The following is a 20,175-nucleotide window of genomic DNA, read 5'->3' as shown; positions in this document are numbered from 1 at the left end:
ATAACATGGTAGGAAATTGTAGCTAAACAAGTGATCTAATTAGCCCATAGAAAAAAGTAACATACAATATTACAGATTATTACTCTATATCTCTCTCATATAGGCTAGTGTGGCAGTGCTTACACTGTTGCTATACTGTTGTTTTCTATTGTACTGGTCTTTTATCTTAGCAATTGCAATAAAATAACCTACAAGTAAAATAATTTACAGCCAGCCAGTCATTACAAAAGAACAATCCTCTAACATCACATTAAAGGGTGTCTGTGTGCAATAGTTACATTTGTTTCCTGTCTGCCATTATTGGCCAAACTGATCAATCCAGGTGTGCCTGACCTCAGTAGTCACAACAACAATAACCAGACACACCTGGATTAATCAGTTTGTCCAATAATGGAAGACAGGAAACAAAGGAGCTGGCTGTAGTTCAGGAAGTAATGCAGCTGTGCATAAAGCCAATTAGAGATGGGTTTATAAAGAGGTGACTTCTAAATATTTCTCAAATCAAGTGAAAACGTTTAGACAGGAACAACCATGTTTACCGAGCACACAAATAAATATTTCACACTGATGCTCACTTAAGAATCGTCTTGAAGTGCTGTCATCTTAAATAAGGTGTTTCATTGTTCTCTGAAAATCTCCCTCAAGGATTTCGTTCCTCAGGAACTTCAAGGAGAAATGCAAGGACAACTGATTTACACTGAAACTACATCCCTTTGCAGTAATAATTCAACATCTACATGATAAATCTTGATAATAACATTAATAATGAGTCATTTCTAGAGTTGGAACAATTGTTTTCTACATATGCAACCTTTTCCTTGATGTCCATGCAGGAAAGACAATGGCGTTACTGGCATTTTGTGTTTATTTCTTAAAAAGACAAAACAGTTGTAGAATATGAACATTTATGCACAAACAGAAACGGAGAGGGAAATCACTGGAACACAACGGTGTCCAACATTGCTGCGAGGCACTGCACAATATTGGATGTCATAAGAACATCCACATGCTCTTCCAAATGCCGTTTGGGATCCTAGAGAGAGAAAGAGAATAGCAGACATGTGGTCCATTAAGTCCTGTACACCTCAGACTACAAAAAGATGTCAAACACTAGTATTTGCCAGGTCTGCTATGGTTTACAGTAATTACTAGGACTAGGCACTGACACATTTCCCAATTCTATTCACAAGCACCCCAATTCGATTTCGCCTCTGGTTGTTTGAGATTTGAATCTGTACAAGGAACCCTAGTTGGTTCATCACTATAATATATAACTACAAGGTTCAACTTACCTGATTTGTAGGCAACTTTAAATTGCACATAAGGAAGTTTCAGTAACAGGAAGTTTCAAGTTTACAGTCCAGTTACCCATGTAAACACGATGTACTTATTTCAGTAATTACAATTACTGGGTAATAACTAATACTAACCCTGAACCTACCCCTAAACCTACCCCTGTTCCATGTACTTCCCTTATATTAGCCAGTACTTTCTAGGTAAGTACACTGTAAAAGGAAGCGTTACCGAAGTTTCTTATTAAACTAATGTTATACTCCAACATTATTTTTCTTTCCTTTTTAAATTAAAATAATAATAATTGTGGCTAACATAACACATTTATTTAAAAAAATACATTTAAGGTAAAAATAGCTGATGAGTTTTGAATGGCTTTTCTAAGGTAAATGTAATTACGTGACATTTTTCACAAGCTGTTTTACTGGCGTCTTTCGGCGGTTGAAACACTTAAGCGATTACATGTGATGTTACGGATTTCAGTAAGTTGTACAGTATCTTTCATGATACCTTCTGATGTTCATTCATGTTTATTTAATGCCGTAACTAGTAGTGAAGCGAAAGAGATGATCAGATAATGTGAGGCAACAGCGAACGGTCACACCACATTAAAGAGCACCAAAACCGTATTTATTGTTTGAATCTTGTCATAAAATTAACATGATTTGAAAGCTGAGACTTTCTTTCATATAAGAAATAACAAAGCTTTTAGTGATTTATTTCATGGGACGTGCACTCCAAAACTTAGATCATTCATCAACTGAAAACAGCATAGACTGACAGCTTGATTCATGAAAGTTCTTTTGGACCTTGAACCGTTTGGTTCCCAGTAAAGTGAATTATATGGAGAAAAATCCTGGAATGTTTTTATCAAAAACCTTAATTTCTTTTCGACTGAATAAAGAATGACATGGACATCTTGGATGACATGGGGGTGAGTAAATTATCAGCAAAAGTTTTTTGAAAAGTGAACAACTCCTTTAAGGGCCCGTTTACACCTGGTCAACTTCACGCGTTTTTACTGATCGGATAGCCATCTGATTCGTTAAACCGGTTCCATTTACACTTGGCCAGACAAATGTGTCTCAGCAAAACAGATATAAATCCGATCTTCAATTCCTGGATTATATGCAAATTTAACAGTTTACATCAGCGAAAGCAACAGATATAAGCCGCATTGTATTTTATCATCAGCTTATTTCAAGATCATAGACCACATTAGGAGAGAGAAAGGCATCAGCACTGGTAAGTTCATTAACTCACTACTTTTAATGAAGATGATTTGGTGTTGAGCATCTGTAACTTACTTTCACTTTCAATTGCAGCAGTTTGCTGAACAGATACTCAGCCAGTCATCTGCGATGATGCGTGTTGCTGTAGCGCCGTCATATTTGGCAATAACGCCATACAGCCTTTAACAAGCTCTCACGTTTATTTTGGGAGGAGTAAAATTTGCATGTGGTTAAAACAACCAGACGCATTTACACTTGTACCGTTTCATCTGGTATGCGTCTCAGACCACCTCCTGAAGTTATTTGAGTGATCAGATATAAATCAGTCTCAAACGTTTTATAGGAGGGCATTTACAGCTGGTCATTTTATTTTTATATCAGATAGCTATCCAATCAGAGAAAACGCAAAAAAGTGACCAGGTGCAAACGGACCCTAAGAATCAATATTGGTCTTTCAGAAATCTGAGAAATATGTATTTTTAACCCAACCCTAGTAAATATAGTGACAAACCACCAAAAATATGAAGAAAGAGACAAGAAGAAACTAAAAACCTGTTTTCCAACGTTCTTAATGGCAAGTTGCTCAGGAGTCATCTTGTCTTCTTCCTCCACAGCCTGAAGGGAAGAAATTTTTTTTTTTTAAATCAAACATACTTCATGAATGAAAGTCTCCCTACAGAAAAGCTTAATTTCAGCTCACCATCTAACTTTTCACACCCACGTCCCTGTGCATTTCCTCACCTTATTGTAGTTCTTGGCCAGTTCGAGCATCTCCTTGACGATGGTCTCGTTCAGTTTGCAGTGTTCACTGTAATCCTGCAGGGTCAGACCCTCCATCCAGCTTTTCTTATGGAGGTTCAGTAACATCTGAACACATAAACACACAGTATGACTGTCTGGTCTTAACAAACGAAGAACAAAATCATGTTAAAACATCTATAAGTTCAAACCTTCTGTTCCAATTCATTTTTCCTGTAGTTGATAGTGATGGAATAATAATGTCTGTTGAGTCCATGAATCAAAGCCTGCACAAGATATACGACTTTTAGTAAAATTCTACATTAAAAGTAGTATTTCATAAATATAAAAAAATTGACTTTTTTTCAATATATATATATATATATATATATATAAATGTAACCTGAATAGAGGGCTTGTTGAGGTGTCCCAAGTTAGAAGTGGTTTGACGTGGCTCATGACCCAGTACCATCATATTGGCATTTATTAGCCTGAAAGCATCAATCACAACCTGGAGGAGGAAAACGAATAGTGGTGTTCACATTCTTACCTAAATTTATAGTTTATATATACAAATTTAAATGCATTATGGGAGCTGCAAAATAACCTCACTCTGGTTTTAAGGAGTGAGAGGACACCAGTAAAAAAAATCTGATCCAATCCAGAGTACAGAAAAAGACATTTACAGTAAGAGTGCAGGCTTTGTGCTGCTGTCACAACACATATGCGATGATAACGCACATGAGCTCACACACAGGTCAAGCCTGCCCACATGAACACTATTGAGCAGAGCAACCGTCACACACAGAAACATCACAGCCATGTACACACATAATGGAAGAGAGGTGACAGACGATTCATGGTGGTGAATATATAAAGCTCTTATCAAAGAGTCGAGCTGAACACCACTTGCAAAACAGAACACCTCTTGGTTCTAAAAATGTGGGATTATACGTAACTTTGGTGGTTTAAGAGTAGGTGACAGCTATATACTATAAAAATTTAAGGAAGTGTGCCAGGTAGAATTTTATTATATAATATATTATATTATATTATTAGACTAGCTACAAAGGACATTTATTGACACAATAGTATACAAGTAATATATTCATATAAGAGTTTACAAAGGAAAAAGTATATATATTAGGGCTGTCAAACGATTAATCGCGATTAATTACATCCAAAATAAAAGTGTGTTTACATAATACATGTGGGTGCACTGTTTAATTATTTTATATATATAAATACACACACATGCTTGTATATATTTAAGAAATATTTTCATGTATATACTGTATATATATTTATATATAATTTATATTATATGTAAATATAAATTTATATAAAAAAATTCTAAAATATACATGCATGTGTGTGTATTTATATATACAAAATAATTATACACAGTGCACCCGCATATATTATGTAAACAAACTTTTATTTTGGATGCGATTAATCGCAATTAATCGTTTGACAGCCCTAATATATATATATATATATATATATATATATATATATTTCTGGAAAAAAAAAATATATATATATATATATATATTTTTTTTTTTTTCAGAAATATAACTTTATATTCAGGATTTATAATAACATAATGTCCAGTATAACTCTTCATATGCATATAAAACTCATATATACTCTATTGATTTCTTTAATATAATAATTTTTTTTTAAATCTGAAGAAAAAAACCCTTGAAAATGTTTAGTAAAAAAAGACATGGAAAGCTTGTTAAACAGTTTTTCATATTTTAAACCAACTTATGGAACTGTATAATGCAATATTATAATGAATTACATTGTATTCATTATTTTCTTATGGCCTATTTCCAAAATTAAAGGGAATATGGCGATGTGGGCAAATTTTTAGGACCAGCAACATAATACCAGAGAATTATAAAATTATAAATTATAGCCATAATAAAGATTTAATAATAAAGTTGCATTAAAGCTTTTAGAACAACAAAATAAAATAAAAAAAATACTTAATTATGCACCATACCTTGTTTCACATGCAGTGTCACAATTTTTAATTAGGTTTTTTTAATTGGCTCTCAGTTACACAAAACACCTACTGATGCTACTGATTTTAAATAGGATGTTATGGAGAATATGAAAAGGCAGAAAGAAGTGAAACAAAACTCAAGTAAAGCCTTAGAGCAAATCACAGTGAGTGATGGGAGTTTTTGTCTTGGACAAAAGAGTGTCAAGTAGGAGAGGGAGCAGATTATCTGGAAGAGCACAAAGTAACGCCTCCTGAACCCTGGGGACTCGTTAGATCCTGACTGAATGAACTGGTGTAAAATCCTGCAGTGCTCCACATCTGTGCTAAGGGGGGCGTTCCCTCTGCCAGGTTGAGCGTGTGATGCTCGGAGGGTGCGCAGGAGCAAGACTGTGTAGTGCTTACACCATGAAGAAGTCACAAACCCTTCTTAAACCACTTGTACTGTGTGTTCACAGAGACGTGATGATACTCTGGAGGTGTGGTGGATGAATATTTTAAAACCGGAAACAAACAAGTGCATGCAATAAAAACCTTTCAGCTCAAATACTAAAGTTAAAGTTCAGCTAAATGTTTTATTCCAGTCCCCCTCCACCGCTCAAATATATATATATATATATATATATATATATATATTATTGGTCAAATGGACTCTCAGTGCACATAAATAATGTTGTATTACAATAATGTAACCATCATAAAGGAGGTACACTAACTGTTCAAAAGTTTAGGGTAATTAAGATTTTTAATGTTTATGAATGACATCATTTATGCGCACCAAGGCTGAATTTATTTGATTAAAAACAAAGAAAAACAGAAAAATATTGAAATTACAATTTAAAAGAACATTTTTCTATTTTAATATACTTCAAAATATAATTTATTCTTGTGATGGCAAAGCTGAATTTGACATCATTACTCCAGTCTTCAGCGTCACATGACCCTTCAGAAATCATTCTAATATGCTGATTTGCTGCTCAAAAAACATTTATTATTATTATCAAAAGTTGAGCTGCGTAAAACTTTTTGTGGAAACCATGATACATTTTTTGTCAACAGAATTTAATATTGTTACATTATAACGGCTTTGCTGTCACTTTTGTTCAATGTTATGCATCCTTGCTGAATAAAAACACTAACCTCTTTAAGTAAAAAAAAATCTTATTCCAAACTTTTGAATGGCTCGGTTATTACATTTTTACATGCATGTTATTATTGGTCAGCCTTAAAAATATTACCATCCATAATCAATCAAACTGAACTATATGTATGTTCCTAAATGTTATTTGCCTTCTCTTATTCATCCTTTATGAATTCATCCTGTCCCCATCCCCCAACACAGGACTGAGATAGAGATGGAGTCCTCACACTATCTCACGTGGTTCAGAGGGTGCTAATAGAGCTCACAGCGGCAAGCGGACAAGAAAAATCACAGACATCCAGACGCTCTCACACTCTGACAGGAAGTGTGAGTGCACGTTCACATATACAGCAGAAAAGAAAGAAGAATCTCAGCAGAATGCGTGTGAGAAGAAGCGGTAACATCTGTTAGTGTGTGTTTAAAGGAATAGGAGACCCAAAAATGAAAACACTTCTACATAATGACCGATTCCATTAAAACGAGTGTTGCATTGTTTGTGTTTATGGACCGCTACCTTTCCCTTGACGCTCTGGATGGGATCGACCACCACGGCAACAGCGCGCTCCGACAGCGCCTCAAAACTCTGCTGTGTGTTAATGTCCACACCCGACAACCAGCAGCCAAAACCAGGGTGACTGTGGTACCAGCCCACCACCATCTCAGGCCTACACAGAGATCCCAAACCCTCATTATCAGACATTTAGTTTTATATTAGAACAGATTTTCAGATTTTTACTCTGATTCTCTCACCTTCCCGTCTGCTTTAACATATCCAACATCTTGGCTTGAAAAACAGGGTCCACGGCCTCAACGCTCACACCCTGTCAACAGAACAAACCGTCAGAATCGTTAAACACACTAAAGCTTGCTGTCAAATACATCGACTCAAAGGTGATGTGACATCTTTAGAAATACAATAGTAATCAGAGTATCTGCAGGGTTTTTAAAATCAAATATAAGCCCTGCACAAATAAAATTATTGCCACATTGAGAAGATTATGTACAATCTTTTATGAATGTATGATTTTTAAAATGCGCATTAGCTTCTTTTCGATCCATTCACTGAATGAAAATGCAATTTCCCTCTCTTGTCAGTAGGTGGCACTTCTGGAACAGCTGGTAAACCCTGTACATATGCTTTTTAGACATGCAATGAGTTTGCATGAGAACATTGTCATTATTCAGTAGATACAGTAGAAAATAAGCAATCTCTTGAAATAAATGTGTGGTAAACTGTGAGCATTTTTTCCTTTGAAAAATGAAGTGTTTAATTAAATCATAGCCTTTTGAAGTTTAATAATTACATTAAATCATAAATTGCGATTCCTGTTTTTCTGTCTCCAAATTTAAGACCTCTTGAAATAATTAAGACTAGAACTCGACCGATAAAGGATTTTGAAGGCCGATACGATACAAATATTTTTGGGTTTTAAAATCCGATATATCGGCCGATATTTTATTTATTTATTTATTTTTATTTTTTTAAACTGGACATGATAGTCACAAATTTTTTCATGCTTATTTGAGTTAAAGGAACACTCCGACTTTTTGGGACTTTAGCCTATTCACCTTACCCCCCAGAGTTAGATAAGTCCATACATACCTTTTTCATCTCCGTGCGTGCTAGAAGTCTGTTTGACGCACCCACCGCTAGCCTAGCTTAGCACAAAGACTCGATGTGACTGGTTGCAGCTTTCATACTGATCCAAATGAGTGGCAAAATAACGCAATTGTTTTCCTATTTACATGTTGTGATTTGTATAGTCACATAATGTACAAATAACAAAGTCAAATGAGACACAGACATCTTTTAACCGTATGAAACCTGGGAACTATTCTCTGAAAGCGAAGCACTGCTACTTTGACGGAGTAATAACCGCATCACCGGAGACACGCTGTGGTGAGGAGCGGAGAGTTCGCTCAGTGTTTGGGTAACAGAGTCAGCAATTTATAAATAGTAAAAGCGTAGTTTACAGTCATGGGTTTTCGCTCTATTGTAAATAGCTGCGACAGTAAACAGGGGAGGTAAACATGTTTCACAGAATTCCAACTAAAAACGCTGACTGGATGAAGAAATGGCTAACTTACTCTGGATATTTATCCAACACACCTAAATAGATTTTCAAGGGACATTATGTTTGCTCGGCACATTTCAATGGACGACTATTTTGAAAAAATGGAATTTGCCACACGGACCATAATGTGCTGAAGGATACGGCTATCCCATCGATAGCACAGACAGGACAATTGGATCACCTGCAGCTGAGGTAAGTGATCCGTTATGTTTTTAGATGACCTACTGTAACAGTGCCTTTAGCCAGAGCTAATGTAACATTAGTGACACTATTATATGATTAGGGTATGAATATGTTTTTATCTTGATGCGGTGCGGACGCGCTCGGAAAAAAAACGAGCGCGTTCACCGCATTGAACTTGCACCCTGCGCGCGGCGCGCCTAGTAGCCTAAATTTGAAATAACCATGGAAATAACGAACTTGAGTGTGAAAAAGGGTACGATAGGCTGTGAGTTCATTGTGCAAAAACAATTTGTGCTATTACTTTCCCTTATTCTATCCTATAGTAATGCAATACTGTATTATATAGGCTACTGTTGAATACATTTGGTTCAGCTAATAAATTGCATTTAAAATATATTGATTCCTGTAATAATAATTATTTATTTATGTGATATTTATAAATCTGGGTGCGTTTTTGGTTGGAAATCAATGAAACATGGTACTGTATTACCTGGTCTCCCCTGTTTATTGTCACAGCTCATACAATAAAGCAAACACCCATGATAAACTATGCTTTTCTATCTAACGTTAGTAATTGCTGACTCTTTACTCCAACACTGAGCGAACTCTCTGCTCCTCATCACGGTGCGTCTCAGGTGATGGTTATCAATCTGCCCAAGTAGCAGTGCTTCGCCTTCAGAAAATATAGTATTTATACGGTCAAAAGATGTCTGTGTCTCATATGGCCTTGATATTTGTACAGTCTGTGACTATACAAACCACAACATGCAAATAGGAAAACGTTTGCGTTATTTTGTCACTCATTTGGATTAGTATGAAAGCTGCAACCATTCACATCCAGTCTTTGTGCTAAGCTAGGCTAGCGGTGGGTGCGTCAAACAGACTTATAGCACGCACGGAGATGAAAAAGGTATGTATGGACTTATCTAACTCTGGGGGGTAAGGTGAATAGGCTAAAATCCCAAAAAGTCGGAGTGTTCCTTTAAGAGAACTGATGGGAATGTTCTTTTAATTGTTATTCAACCAATGTATGTATTGTTCCCAACTCAACGAGTGTTGCCAACAGGAACGGTGTAGAGTGCCCTCTGGTGGACAAACTATACAACTCCAACACTCATGGCATGGTTCAAGCGTGTTTCGTCCGTTTTTATTTTATTTTTGAAATATTAATTTATCGGCCATTATAACTGCCGAAACCGATAGTTTGGAAAATGCCTAATATCGGTCTGCCGATATATCGATATGGCTCTAATTAAGACTTTCTTATACCCTTTAATATATTTAATTGGCCTTACATTTGATACAACTAATTAAGGAACCCCTGGTGAACCTGATAGAGTATACCAAGGTATCAAAAATGTTCACTCACCGTTCCTGACTGCGGCATGGCAAACACGTCAATCACGCGTACAGTGTAATCATCCACAAACTCTCCCAGCATCAGACCCATGACTTCCATGGGCACACCAGCACGGCCATGTTTCAGCATCTTTACACACAAACAAACAAATGGAATGAAAGAGGAAAAATAACAGGGGTTATAACATGAGAAATCAAATTCCTTTTACCTTTTACCAACATGCTGCAAGCTTCACAATTCACAGCTTAAAACATTCTCCTCATTATAAACAAAGTATTTATTTAATCAAGCTCCAAAAACAGCTCATTTTGACACATGAGCAATTACTAGGGATGCACTGATGATACCGATACCACTATCGGTACACACTTTCGGCCTGATAAAAATGCTAGATGCCAACAACCGATACCACACAACGTGTACAGTACAGTGCTTGTGACAAAGAAACACAGATAACCAAGCAAACAGAGAGCAAAATTAATATATATCAGAAGGATGTCCATGAAGTAAATGTATAAAATTAATAGAATGTTAAACAAGTTAAATTTTTTACACCTATTTATTTAAATTCTGTACCTGAACACTACAGTTAGACCTACCTGAAATCCTGAAAAGCACCATTTATTTAATTTTTATCCGTATTTATTTGTTTTGGATTATTTGTTCTTATTTTATTACTGACTGTTCGCTTGTCTATGATAATGTTATAAATGTACATTAATTAGACTAGAATTTTTTTATGTAGTAGTATCATTGTAAGAGAATTGTGATTTCTCACTGGTATCTAAAAATGTGAACCACTGACCGAAACCAGGGGTGGGTTTCCCAAAACCATAGTTGCTAGGTTAGCAACTATGGTTTCGGGAAACGCACCCCTGGCCAGTAAAAAATTCTTAGCATTGAGCTCTGCTGAGGCAGCTCTAAATATGTTCTCTGCTATTAAAGGAGACCTATTATGCAAAATGTGTTTGTTAACTGTGAGTTTTTGACATAACCTTTTACAGCTTAAAGGACAAGTTCGGTATTCATGTAGTATTGGTATTCAAGTTCATGTAGTATTGGTATTCAATTGGTATTCAAGTATGTGGTATTCAAGTTCGGTATTCATTCTTGTCCTTTTGAAGGACAAGTTCGGTATAAAAAATCTTAAAGCCCTGTTTTAACCCTCATGTGGTGTTTGGGTCAATTTGACCCGGAGAAGATTTTCTTTTTCCTGAAAATACTAGTTAATGTTATCGCTTTGGACTGAAACTTTGTGACTTTGTTCCCAAACGGTATAACTAAATCTCATTTGTTTTTTGAAAATTTTCTTATTTTTTTGTGGGAGTTTAGTTACCTTGTTACACTTGTGGTGTTCCCGGTCAAAAATGACCGGTCTATAAAAAATAGCTTATAAATCACTCATTATACCATATTTTCACCCAATCTTGGATTCAATTTTTTTGTCAACTAGTTCTCTGACAATTTTTGACCATGCCTACTCTCAGATAAATGAGGCCCATGATTAATCAGATGCAAACAGAAAAATAAAACCAGTCCTAATTGAAAGAGAAAAAGTTAACAAAAAGATTGAATCAAAGATTGGGTGAAAATATGGTATAATGAGTGATTTATAAGCTATTTTGTATTGGCCGGTCATTTTTGACCGGGAACACCACAAGTGTGACTATGTGCCATATTTTTTACAAAACAAAAGTTTCAAAACAAAATTCCTGGTGAAACATTAGAGTAGACTAGTGTGATGAACAGTAGCCATTTTTTTCCATTTTTTTTTTTTTCATATTTCCAAATTTACTCATAAATGATTTGTTTTTTACTCAAAAAATGAGATGCCTACTCTCCGATAAATGAGGCCCACGATTAATCAGATACAAAGAGAAATATAAAACCAGTCCTAATTGAAAGAGAAAAAGTTGACAAAAAGATTGAATCCAAGATTGGGTGAAAATATGTTATAATGAGTGATTTATAAGCTATTTTGTATTGGCCGGTCATTTTTGACCGGGAACATCACAAGTGTGACTATGTGCCATATTTTTTACAAAACAAAAGTTTCAAAACAAAATTCCTGGTGAAAATTTTAAGTTGACTAGTGTGATCAATAATACCAATTTTCTTCAGATTTTATTTAATATTTCCAAAATTATTCAAAAATTTAAACAAAAAAAAACTCAAAAAAATTAAATACCTACTCTCAAATAAATCAGGCCTATGATTATTCAGATGCAAATCAAAATATAAAACCAGTCCTAATTGAAAGAGAACATGTTGACAAAAAGTTTGAATCCGAGATTGGGTGAAAATATGGTATAAAGAGTGATTTATAAGCTATTTCTTATGGGCCGGTCATTTTTGACCGGGAACACCACAGGTGTTATAGGGTTTGAACATCACATGAGGGTTAAGATCGTTTCTGATGAAATAGAACAGTTAAGTTTGAAATTTGGAAACATGCGACTGGCCCAAGAATTTTTGGTTTCTGTGGTTTCTTATATGTAAAAAGAGCCATAATAGATAAAATATTTTTGAGGAATAGAATGAACAGTGAAATTAACAGAAGCTTGTACAATACATTTGTTTTTTTGTGCAAAAATGGTACAAAAAAACAACAGCAATATGTTAACAACATGGTAAGCCAACTTCAAGGAATAAAAAAAAATTGTTATGACCCCCTTTTAATGTTTGTGCTCCTAAATATGAAAAATCATTGGTAGACCAAACACAGCATTAAAATTATGTTTGTGGCCACAAATTAGTCTAATCACACACCTCTAATAGCAACAACATACAATATATTTACAGAACCAAACTGAAACCGCAACAACAGAACTAAAAACCAGGAGAAATAAACCAGTACACAACAACAGGTATGAAAGAGACCATGTGTGAGAGAGGAACTGTGTGTATCCTGAGTTCTGACCTTCAGCAGGGCGAGGGAGGAGATGTACACCTGTTCAGCTGTGTCCACAGCAGGGGCATCTGTGGGAGGACCCTGTGGAAATCACACACAGTTACACTTCAGTCCAGGGGAATCAAATCTCTTTAGCAAGACACTGCCCGTTTACTCTATGGCAAGCCGTTTTGAAGGAACTAGGAAACTATTCTATTTCCACTAGTACAAATATGAATCCATAGTAGGAATACTATGGAAGTCAATGAGACCAGAAACTGTCTGGTTACTGATATTCTTCTAAATATCTGAAAATCGGCTGAATGGATTTGAAAACGGTAAAACACAACTGTTTAAATTCTGAGGAAGTTGTAAAATGAGCCTATTTTCCAAAAAAAGTGGAGTATCCCTTTAACAAATCTAGGGCTGTCACAAAATATTATTTTGGTAACGAGTAATTGCCAATTATTTTGTAAATTAACTGAGAAATCGGATAATATTGTGGAAATAAAAAGTGAATACACTTTCAAAAGACTTAAAATACATGTATAAAAACAACAAGACAATAATAATTGAAAGTATCAAAAGCAAGAAATTTTATGGTTTTATTGAACAATACTGTCAAAATCCATATTATTATAAACAATAACTTATGTATATTATGTATTATGACAAAAGCCTGCAGATGGCGCATGATCAAATTCTTGTTTAATATTATCTAAATTTAATTCACATGATACTACTAAACTTCAGATCTACATTCCGACTATGAATCATATGGAATAAAATACAGCAATAATGCAATCAAGCTGATTTCACGAGACAGCTTTTCACCTCAACGAGATAGATACAACTCATGTTTTTAATATAGCATGGCACACAATCTCATCACACCCCAAATAATTACAAAATATTAAGTTTTGCTAACAAAAATGTTATTCAAACTATTGAAAATATAATTCGTATTAGATGTAACTGCATTTTCACGAATTAAACGTTCCATTCAAATGCAATTAGAGACATTTTTCCTCACACAGTCGCTTGCCTGAGAGCGCTCTAGGTCGCACTCAACATGAGAAGCCCACAGTAGCCTAATATACTCCTTTTAATATAATCCAACAACAAAAGACTCACTTATTCTTGACTGAATAACTTGTTAATAATAATTAATCTATATTTAATCTATACAGTGAACACTATGCTGTTTTTTTTTTACATTTGATTACTATAATTAATCCAACTACATGAAAAAACCTGAAAAGCACTGTTTAATTCCTATCTTTTATTGTTTTTATTTGTGACATTGCTTGTAGTGTGATTATTTGTTCTTATTTTATTACAGACTGTTACTGTTTACTTCTTTAATAATAAGGCTTGAAATTTATATTTATTTTATTTACATATTTCTATTTGCATTGTTCTTCCATTCAATGTAAAAAGTCTGGTGAGTAAAATAATTTTAAAAAAATGTACTAGCCAATGTCGACTCAAGCTTCAGTGTGTCTGCAGAGGGTTGTTTCCTGGGAATGATTAAAAGTCAAATAAGCTTCCCACAATACAAGCCCTCAGTGTCAGAGACATGAGTTAAATGCTAGTAAATGGATCATCCGACCTTCACTGGATCCGTTTACATCTAATATTAAAATAAAACAGATAAATGACCTTTTCAAGCTAGGTACAGAGTCAAAAGATCTATCTTTGGTATGTCTGACATCAACATCCAGTGAAACAAAGCAATGCAGGAAATCACAAAATCAGAGACCCAAACTTTGACACAACAGAGGAGGGTGTTAATTCCAGGTGTCAGAGTCATTAATTAGGCAGCTTATTAACAAAGTTCTTTGAAACATCTACTAATACCGTGAAAAGAAGCATGTGACTACCGGATCTTAAAGAATTGTGATAGTAATAAATGTAATAAATCTGCAAACAAATGTAATGTGTAATAAAATCGATAATAGCAATAAAAAAAATGTATTGGGGATTTAAAGTGTTTTTCTTTTTAAAAGATATATAATATAACAAAGCTGCTCATTTCCAAACAAATTCTATTAATAGAACTAGGAGTATTTATAGATTAATTTAATTAACCATTATTCATTATGCGATTCCAGTAATCATGATTAATCGACTGTATCCAAAATAAAAGTTTGTGTTTACATAAAATGTGTGTGTAGTGTGTATAATTATTTTGTATATATAAATACACATATGCATGTATATATTTAAGAAAAATGTGTTATTAATTTTGTATATATATATATATATATATATATATATATATATATACATACACACATGCAAACATTTCTTAAATATATACATGCATGTGTGTATATTTATATAAACAAAATAATTACACACCACACACACATCATGTAAACACAAACTTTTATTTTGGATGCGATTAATCGTTTCACAGCCCTAGATTCCAGAAATGTCAAGAACTGAACTTATTGAGGGGAGAGAAAGAAAAGATTGCAGTTTATGTGATTATGTATATTCATATGTATTAATTTAAATATTTCAAGTCATCCTATGGAGGAAGTTAGGCTAACTATGATCAATGTTGTACCAGCACTTTTTGTACAAAAAAAATAAATAAATAAAATAAAACGTATTCAAATCTGAACACAAATATGCAGGCGCAGGAATTGTTCGTAGATTGAGAAGTGCGGACTGTCAGTGCGGTCTGATTGACAGCTGCCCCCTAAAGCACAGGATTAATGCTGGCGTGACACTCCACAAACAGAGAAGTGAAGAGATATCCTGCAAAATCTATCCGTCACCTTGGGAAACATCTTCTCGAGGTTAAGTGACCCTTGTGTAATTGTCATGTACACATTTACGTACCTCAATAATCATCAAATACACACACATTAGGCCATATGGATATGTGTGAACATCAAACAGCCAATCAAAGCTCACGAGGACTGAGAAAATTACATTCGGAACTGCAGAAATCCAATCAACACTGTCCAAAATCCAATCAATCCTTTATGAAATATCATCAAGTTTTAAACATTAAGCATGTGCAGCTGCGGAAATAAGCGTATGAAACCAACATGGATGAAAAGAAAGGAATGACGGGCGTCCGTCCCCCCCTCTTTCTCTCTTCCATTCTGCCTGCTGGAGTGGGGTGTGAATCAGAGGGAGGCAGCCTGATACTGGAAGTGTTAATTGGCAGAGAGAGCCGAGAGACGTCTCTCTACCCATCATGCACAAGCCTTGAGAAAAACCACATGAGGACACTCTCAGAATACCGACACCCCTCCCTCAATAACACCACCCCAAAAAAAAGCATCCTATTTTGTGCACCTGCTTACCACCTGACACATTTCTGCTCGCATAAAGTTCCCAGAAACACTCAAGCACAGGGATTTTCACTAACAGGAAGCGTTTGCAGTAATACAGATGTCATTATGTAAGAATCAAAGGCTTTTAACCTTGGTGGGGGGGGGGACTAAATCTTTAAAAAGTCTAAACTGGTGTGATGCCCATAGTTGATCTCTCAGTCTGGTTATAAAGGATTTTAGGCATATTTCATATGGTCGCCAGGGCTGGTTTTTCAGTATGAAATAGTGTTTAATTATACACTATCGTTCAAAAGTTTGGGGTTGGTAACATTTTTAAATGGTTACATTTATTTGATGAACAATAAAGTGAAAATAGTATTGTAAAATTCTCTTTTGAAATCAAAGCTGAATTTTCGGCATCATTACTCCAGTCTTCAGCGTCACATGATCCTTCAGAAATCACTTGTTAAATCATGTTATAAATTACTGAACAAAAACATTTCTATCAATGTTGAAACCGGTCGCGCTGGTTCATATTTTACATAAAGTTTCATGAATAGAAAGTTCAAAAGAATATCATTTATTTGAACTAGATATATGTAACATTATAAATATATTCACTGTGACTTTCAACTTTAATTTAATGCATTTTTTTTATAATATCAGATTCCATTTGTAAACTACATTTGACAACATAAAATAACAATGAAAATACCTCTAAAGCATTTATTAATTGTACTTTATGTTAATTTTAACATTTACTAATACATTTTTAAATCTAACACTGTAGGCCTATCTGTTAATATTTAATGGACCTGAGCTAACTATTATAATTTATCCAGCTATAAATTTAAAAGTTCTGTAAGACCATTCGCCTTAATGAGAACCTTTTAATGGATATTTATCAATTTTAAATATCCACTAATAACATGCAAGTGCATAATGGAGATTGTCGGTGACTATCTCCCAGTATCTCGCAGCATGTTTGATGGCAGTTGTAGTGAACATCAGTGTTGATGTGCTGAGTGATGCAATCTTCAGTATTCAGCTGTCTAATGACTGCAGGCTGCTGTCATTTACACCATCATGTTTATCAGATATATCTTAATATCAGAATAAATATTATTACCTGGCTGAGTCCCGGCATCCCCCCTCCAAGCCTCAAAAGCCGGTCCATTCCTTAGATCTAGACATAAAGAAACAAGCAGATATCTTTAGATTACAAGCTTGTCATTTTATTTATTTATTTATTTTTTCATATTAACAGCACTGGGCACGGTTATGAATGTTGCTGAATCATGAATATTAAATCACATATTAGATATTCAAAAAAAAAAAACTACTTATCATAATGACCCGTTTTTAAAATGTATCTAATAGAACATTCCAAGGTGTCAACCTCAAATATTAATATTAAAAAGCCTTTAATTGTTATATACTCAGTATTTTAATTTACTGCCAGACCTCAACTGCTAACATGCTAAGCTATTTAGCATGGTGTTTTTTACACGAGTAATTACATGAGACTTATGAGAACACAAACAACGGGAAAACGAAAGTGTGTAGACATAAGATATATCGTAAAATAACAGAAACAATTTTGATTTTACTAATGTAACGTTATAATTTAATGTAACCTCTAAACAACTGTAAGAAAGGCTAATGATGCTACAGAGGCAAAACTAATAACGTTACATCACTCAACAACATACTAAGCGTCTATAATCACACAAACAGCCTCCGCAGACTGTGAAATTCCATAAACAGCTATTTTATAATAGAAAACATGTATTATTCTTTTACCTGTGCAGTGAGAATAAGATAATGTCAGAGTGCCAGCTAAGTTTTAGACCGTCTACAATGAATCAGCCAGAATTACCAGCATGAAATGTACCACAACATGGTTATACAAACTGGCAGATCGAATTTTCAAAATAAAAGTCTCTTAAAGGTTTAAATAATTATCGGAATTTAGAGCTACATCACACAAAATATAATTCTGATAAAGTGAAGCACTAAAACTATATACTCACTACCTCAGCATATTTAATATATATATATATATATATATATATATATATATATATATATAGTGTATATAGTTTTAGTGCTTCACTTTATCAGAATTTACTTGCTGTCAATCAACGTTTCTATTCAATTCTACTCTATTTAAATGGCCAAATCCCTAGCTTCACAAACGAGGTGGATAATAAGCGATTGTTTACTCTCGTTCAGTGTTTTTAACATTAACATATTTTCCCCTTTCATTTCCTCTTCTCCCTCTAGGCAATTTTGACACCTAGCAGGAGATTCAGTCTCCTGCTGCCCTCCACTCACAATCTGAATCCTGCCTCCATCCTCCCATCAGTGTGAGGCTCTCATGACCAGAGAAGATCAATACAGAGAATAACATCTGATAATTGTGTGACAACAGAGAAGCATCCCTCTAATTTGCAGCTTTATATTGGATCGTATACAATGGCTAATCTCTATGGTATATAGAGAGAGTGGAGTCATGTATCATGTGCTATAGCCTATGTTATATGCATATTGGAAATCTGTGTATTTTTATTTTATTTATTGTTTATTGTTTATTTTGAAAATGGAAAGGAAACATTCTAGTATTTAATTTAATTCATGACATGAAAAGAAATTCATGAAGAGTACTACAAAATATAAATTAGAAATATACAAAATCCACTTATTATTTTGCTACATAGGCTACCGGTATTACATTATTCCCTTCGAAGATGAATTTATTCCATTGTAGTATTTAATACATTATTTTCACTATAGTCTAACTCAAGTCTCAATTGTGTGACACACGGGACCAGTTTCTTGACACAACAGCGCCGTAACCGGTGTTTCTCGATGGGTGTAATGAGAGATAATATCCACTAGATGGAACACTTGACCTGTGATCCAGGTACAGCCAGCCCATAAGGCTCAATTTTCCCTGTGACACTTCACATATATTGTTACAATAAAACTTGTAAACCATATTAATTTTGCTACTTTGCTTTGCTAAAAAAAAGAAAAGAAAAGCATTTTACACATTATTATTTTTATACTTGTCCCACTTGCTACCTTTAAAATTTAAAATATTTTTTTTTTTAAATGTAAACACATTTATTACATTTTAAAAGTGCACTATAATAAAGTTTCATAAACAATTTCTATATGTATTGTGTGAAATTGATTTATTTTTACACAAATGATGAATCACTGTCTCTCAGTTGTTAAATCATTTCTAACACAGCCAAACAAAAGTCTGTCAAAAGTTAGGAACTGCAGGATCATAAAGTTCATATAATCATAAGCTAAGAATTTTAAAATAAAAAGAACATTTTAGAGACCGCAGAGCCAAAGGGTAGAGCTTAACGTCCAGCTCCTCCCCTCTAGCAGTTTTGGATCCAGGTTTTGGATCCAGCCATTGTCACTAGCCCTTATGAACGTTATTTTTTATGGAAACATAGATCAGTCTGTTTATGTGTATACAATTCCACAAACTAACATTTAATGATAACTACTTCAGTCTTCTTGACTAACTATGAATGGCAAAAAATATTTTTCATTAAATGTTCATTCATTTGATTCATTTGGGCCAACACTATGTTGCTGGGAATGTTCACCATGGTCCATTTCTGTATAAAGCCTAAAAACTGTATCGCATCTTATGTCAACATTTGAACCGCAACTAATATATATATATATATTACATTTGAATCATTAGATACCCTATTTCAATAAGCCAATACTTATCATAATTTACTTAAATCCTACAATTAATCTGTATGAGTTCATTAACTGGAGAATTAATACTTCTTACACTGATTCGGAATTAATTAAAACAAATAGTATATTTATGACAACTTTAGAATTGAGTCATTAATTACTTCACTAAATTCTCAGCAGGTCAGAGTTCAGAACATGACCGATTGAAAGAATCCCGTCCA

At 34.3% G+C, this 20,175-nt stretch overlaps 1 protein-coding gene across 1 annotated transcript; it reads right to left on the bottom strand.

Annotated features, from left to right (window-relative positions):
- Positions 1–847: 847 nt before the first annotated feature.
- psmd14 (proteasome 26S subunit, non-ATPase 14) lies at positions 848–18,158 on the bottom strand. The gene is made up of 11 exons (XM_039657608.2): positions 18,023–18,158; positions 17,349–17,405; positions 12,954–13,025; positions 10,043–10,162; positions 7,166–7,236; positions 6,930–7,080; positions 3,667–3,774; positions 3,476–3,550; positions 3,267–3,392; positions 3,078–3,140; positions 848–1,033 (listed from the first exon to the last, which is right to left on the bottom strand). The coding sequence occupies exons 2-11, from the start codon at positions 17,394–17,396 to the stop codon at positions 935–937; spliced, it is 933 nt and encodes a 310-aa protein (XP_039513542.1). The 5' UTR covers positions 17,397–17,405; positions 18,023–18,158; the 3' UTR covers positions 848–934.
- Positions 18,159–20,175: the final 2,017 nt, after the last annotated feature.

Source organism: Pimephales promelas, chromosome 21 (genome assembly GCF_988280905.1).
Source record: "Pimephales promelas chromosome 21, fPimPro1.hap1.1, whole genome shotgun sequence".
Taxonomy (NCBI): Eukaryota; Metazoa; Chordata; class Actinopteri; order Cypriniformes; family Leuciscidae; genus Pimephales; species Pimephales promelas.
The sequence above is the reverse complement of the archived record's forward strand: the minus strand, read 5'-3'. Positions and strand labels throughout refer to the sequence as shown.

Bases quoted from the DNA above. Each gene is read 5' to 3' on its own strand.
- psmd14 (XM_039657608.2), bottom strand. From the start codon at position 17,396: ATGGACCGGCTTTTGAGGCTTGGAGGGGGGATGCCGGGACTCAGCCAG. The intron at 7,081-7,165 runs GTGAGAGAATCA...ATCTCTGTGTAG, and splicing joins ATGTTAAAGCAGACGGGAAG to GCCTGAGATGGTGGTGGGCT. The intron at 3,393-3,475 runs GTTTGAACTTAT...TTATGTGTTCAG, and splicing joins AAAATGAATTGGAACAGAAG to ATGTTACTGAACCTCCATAA.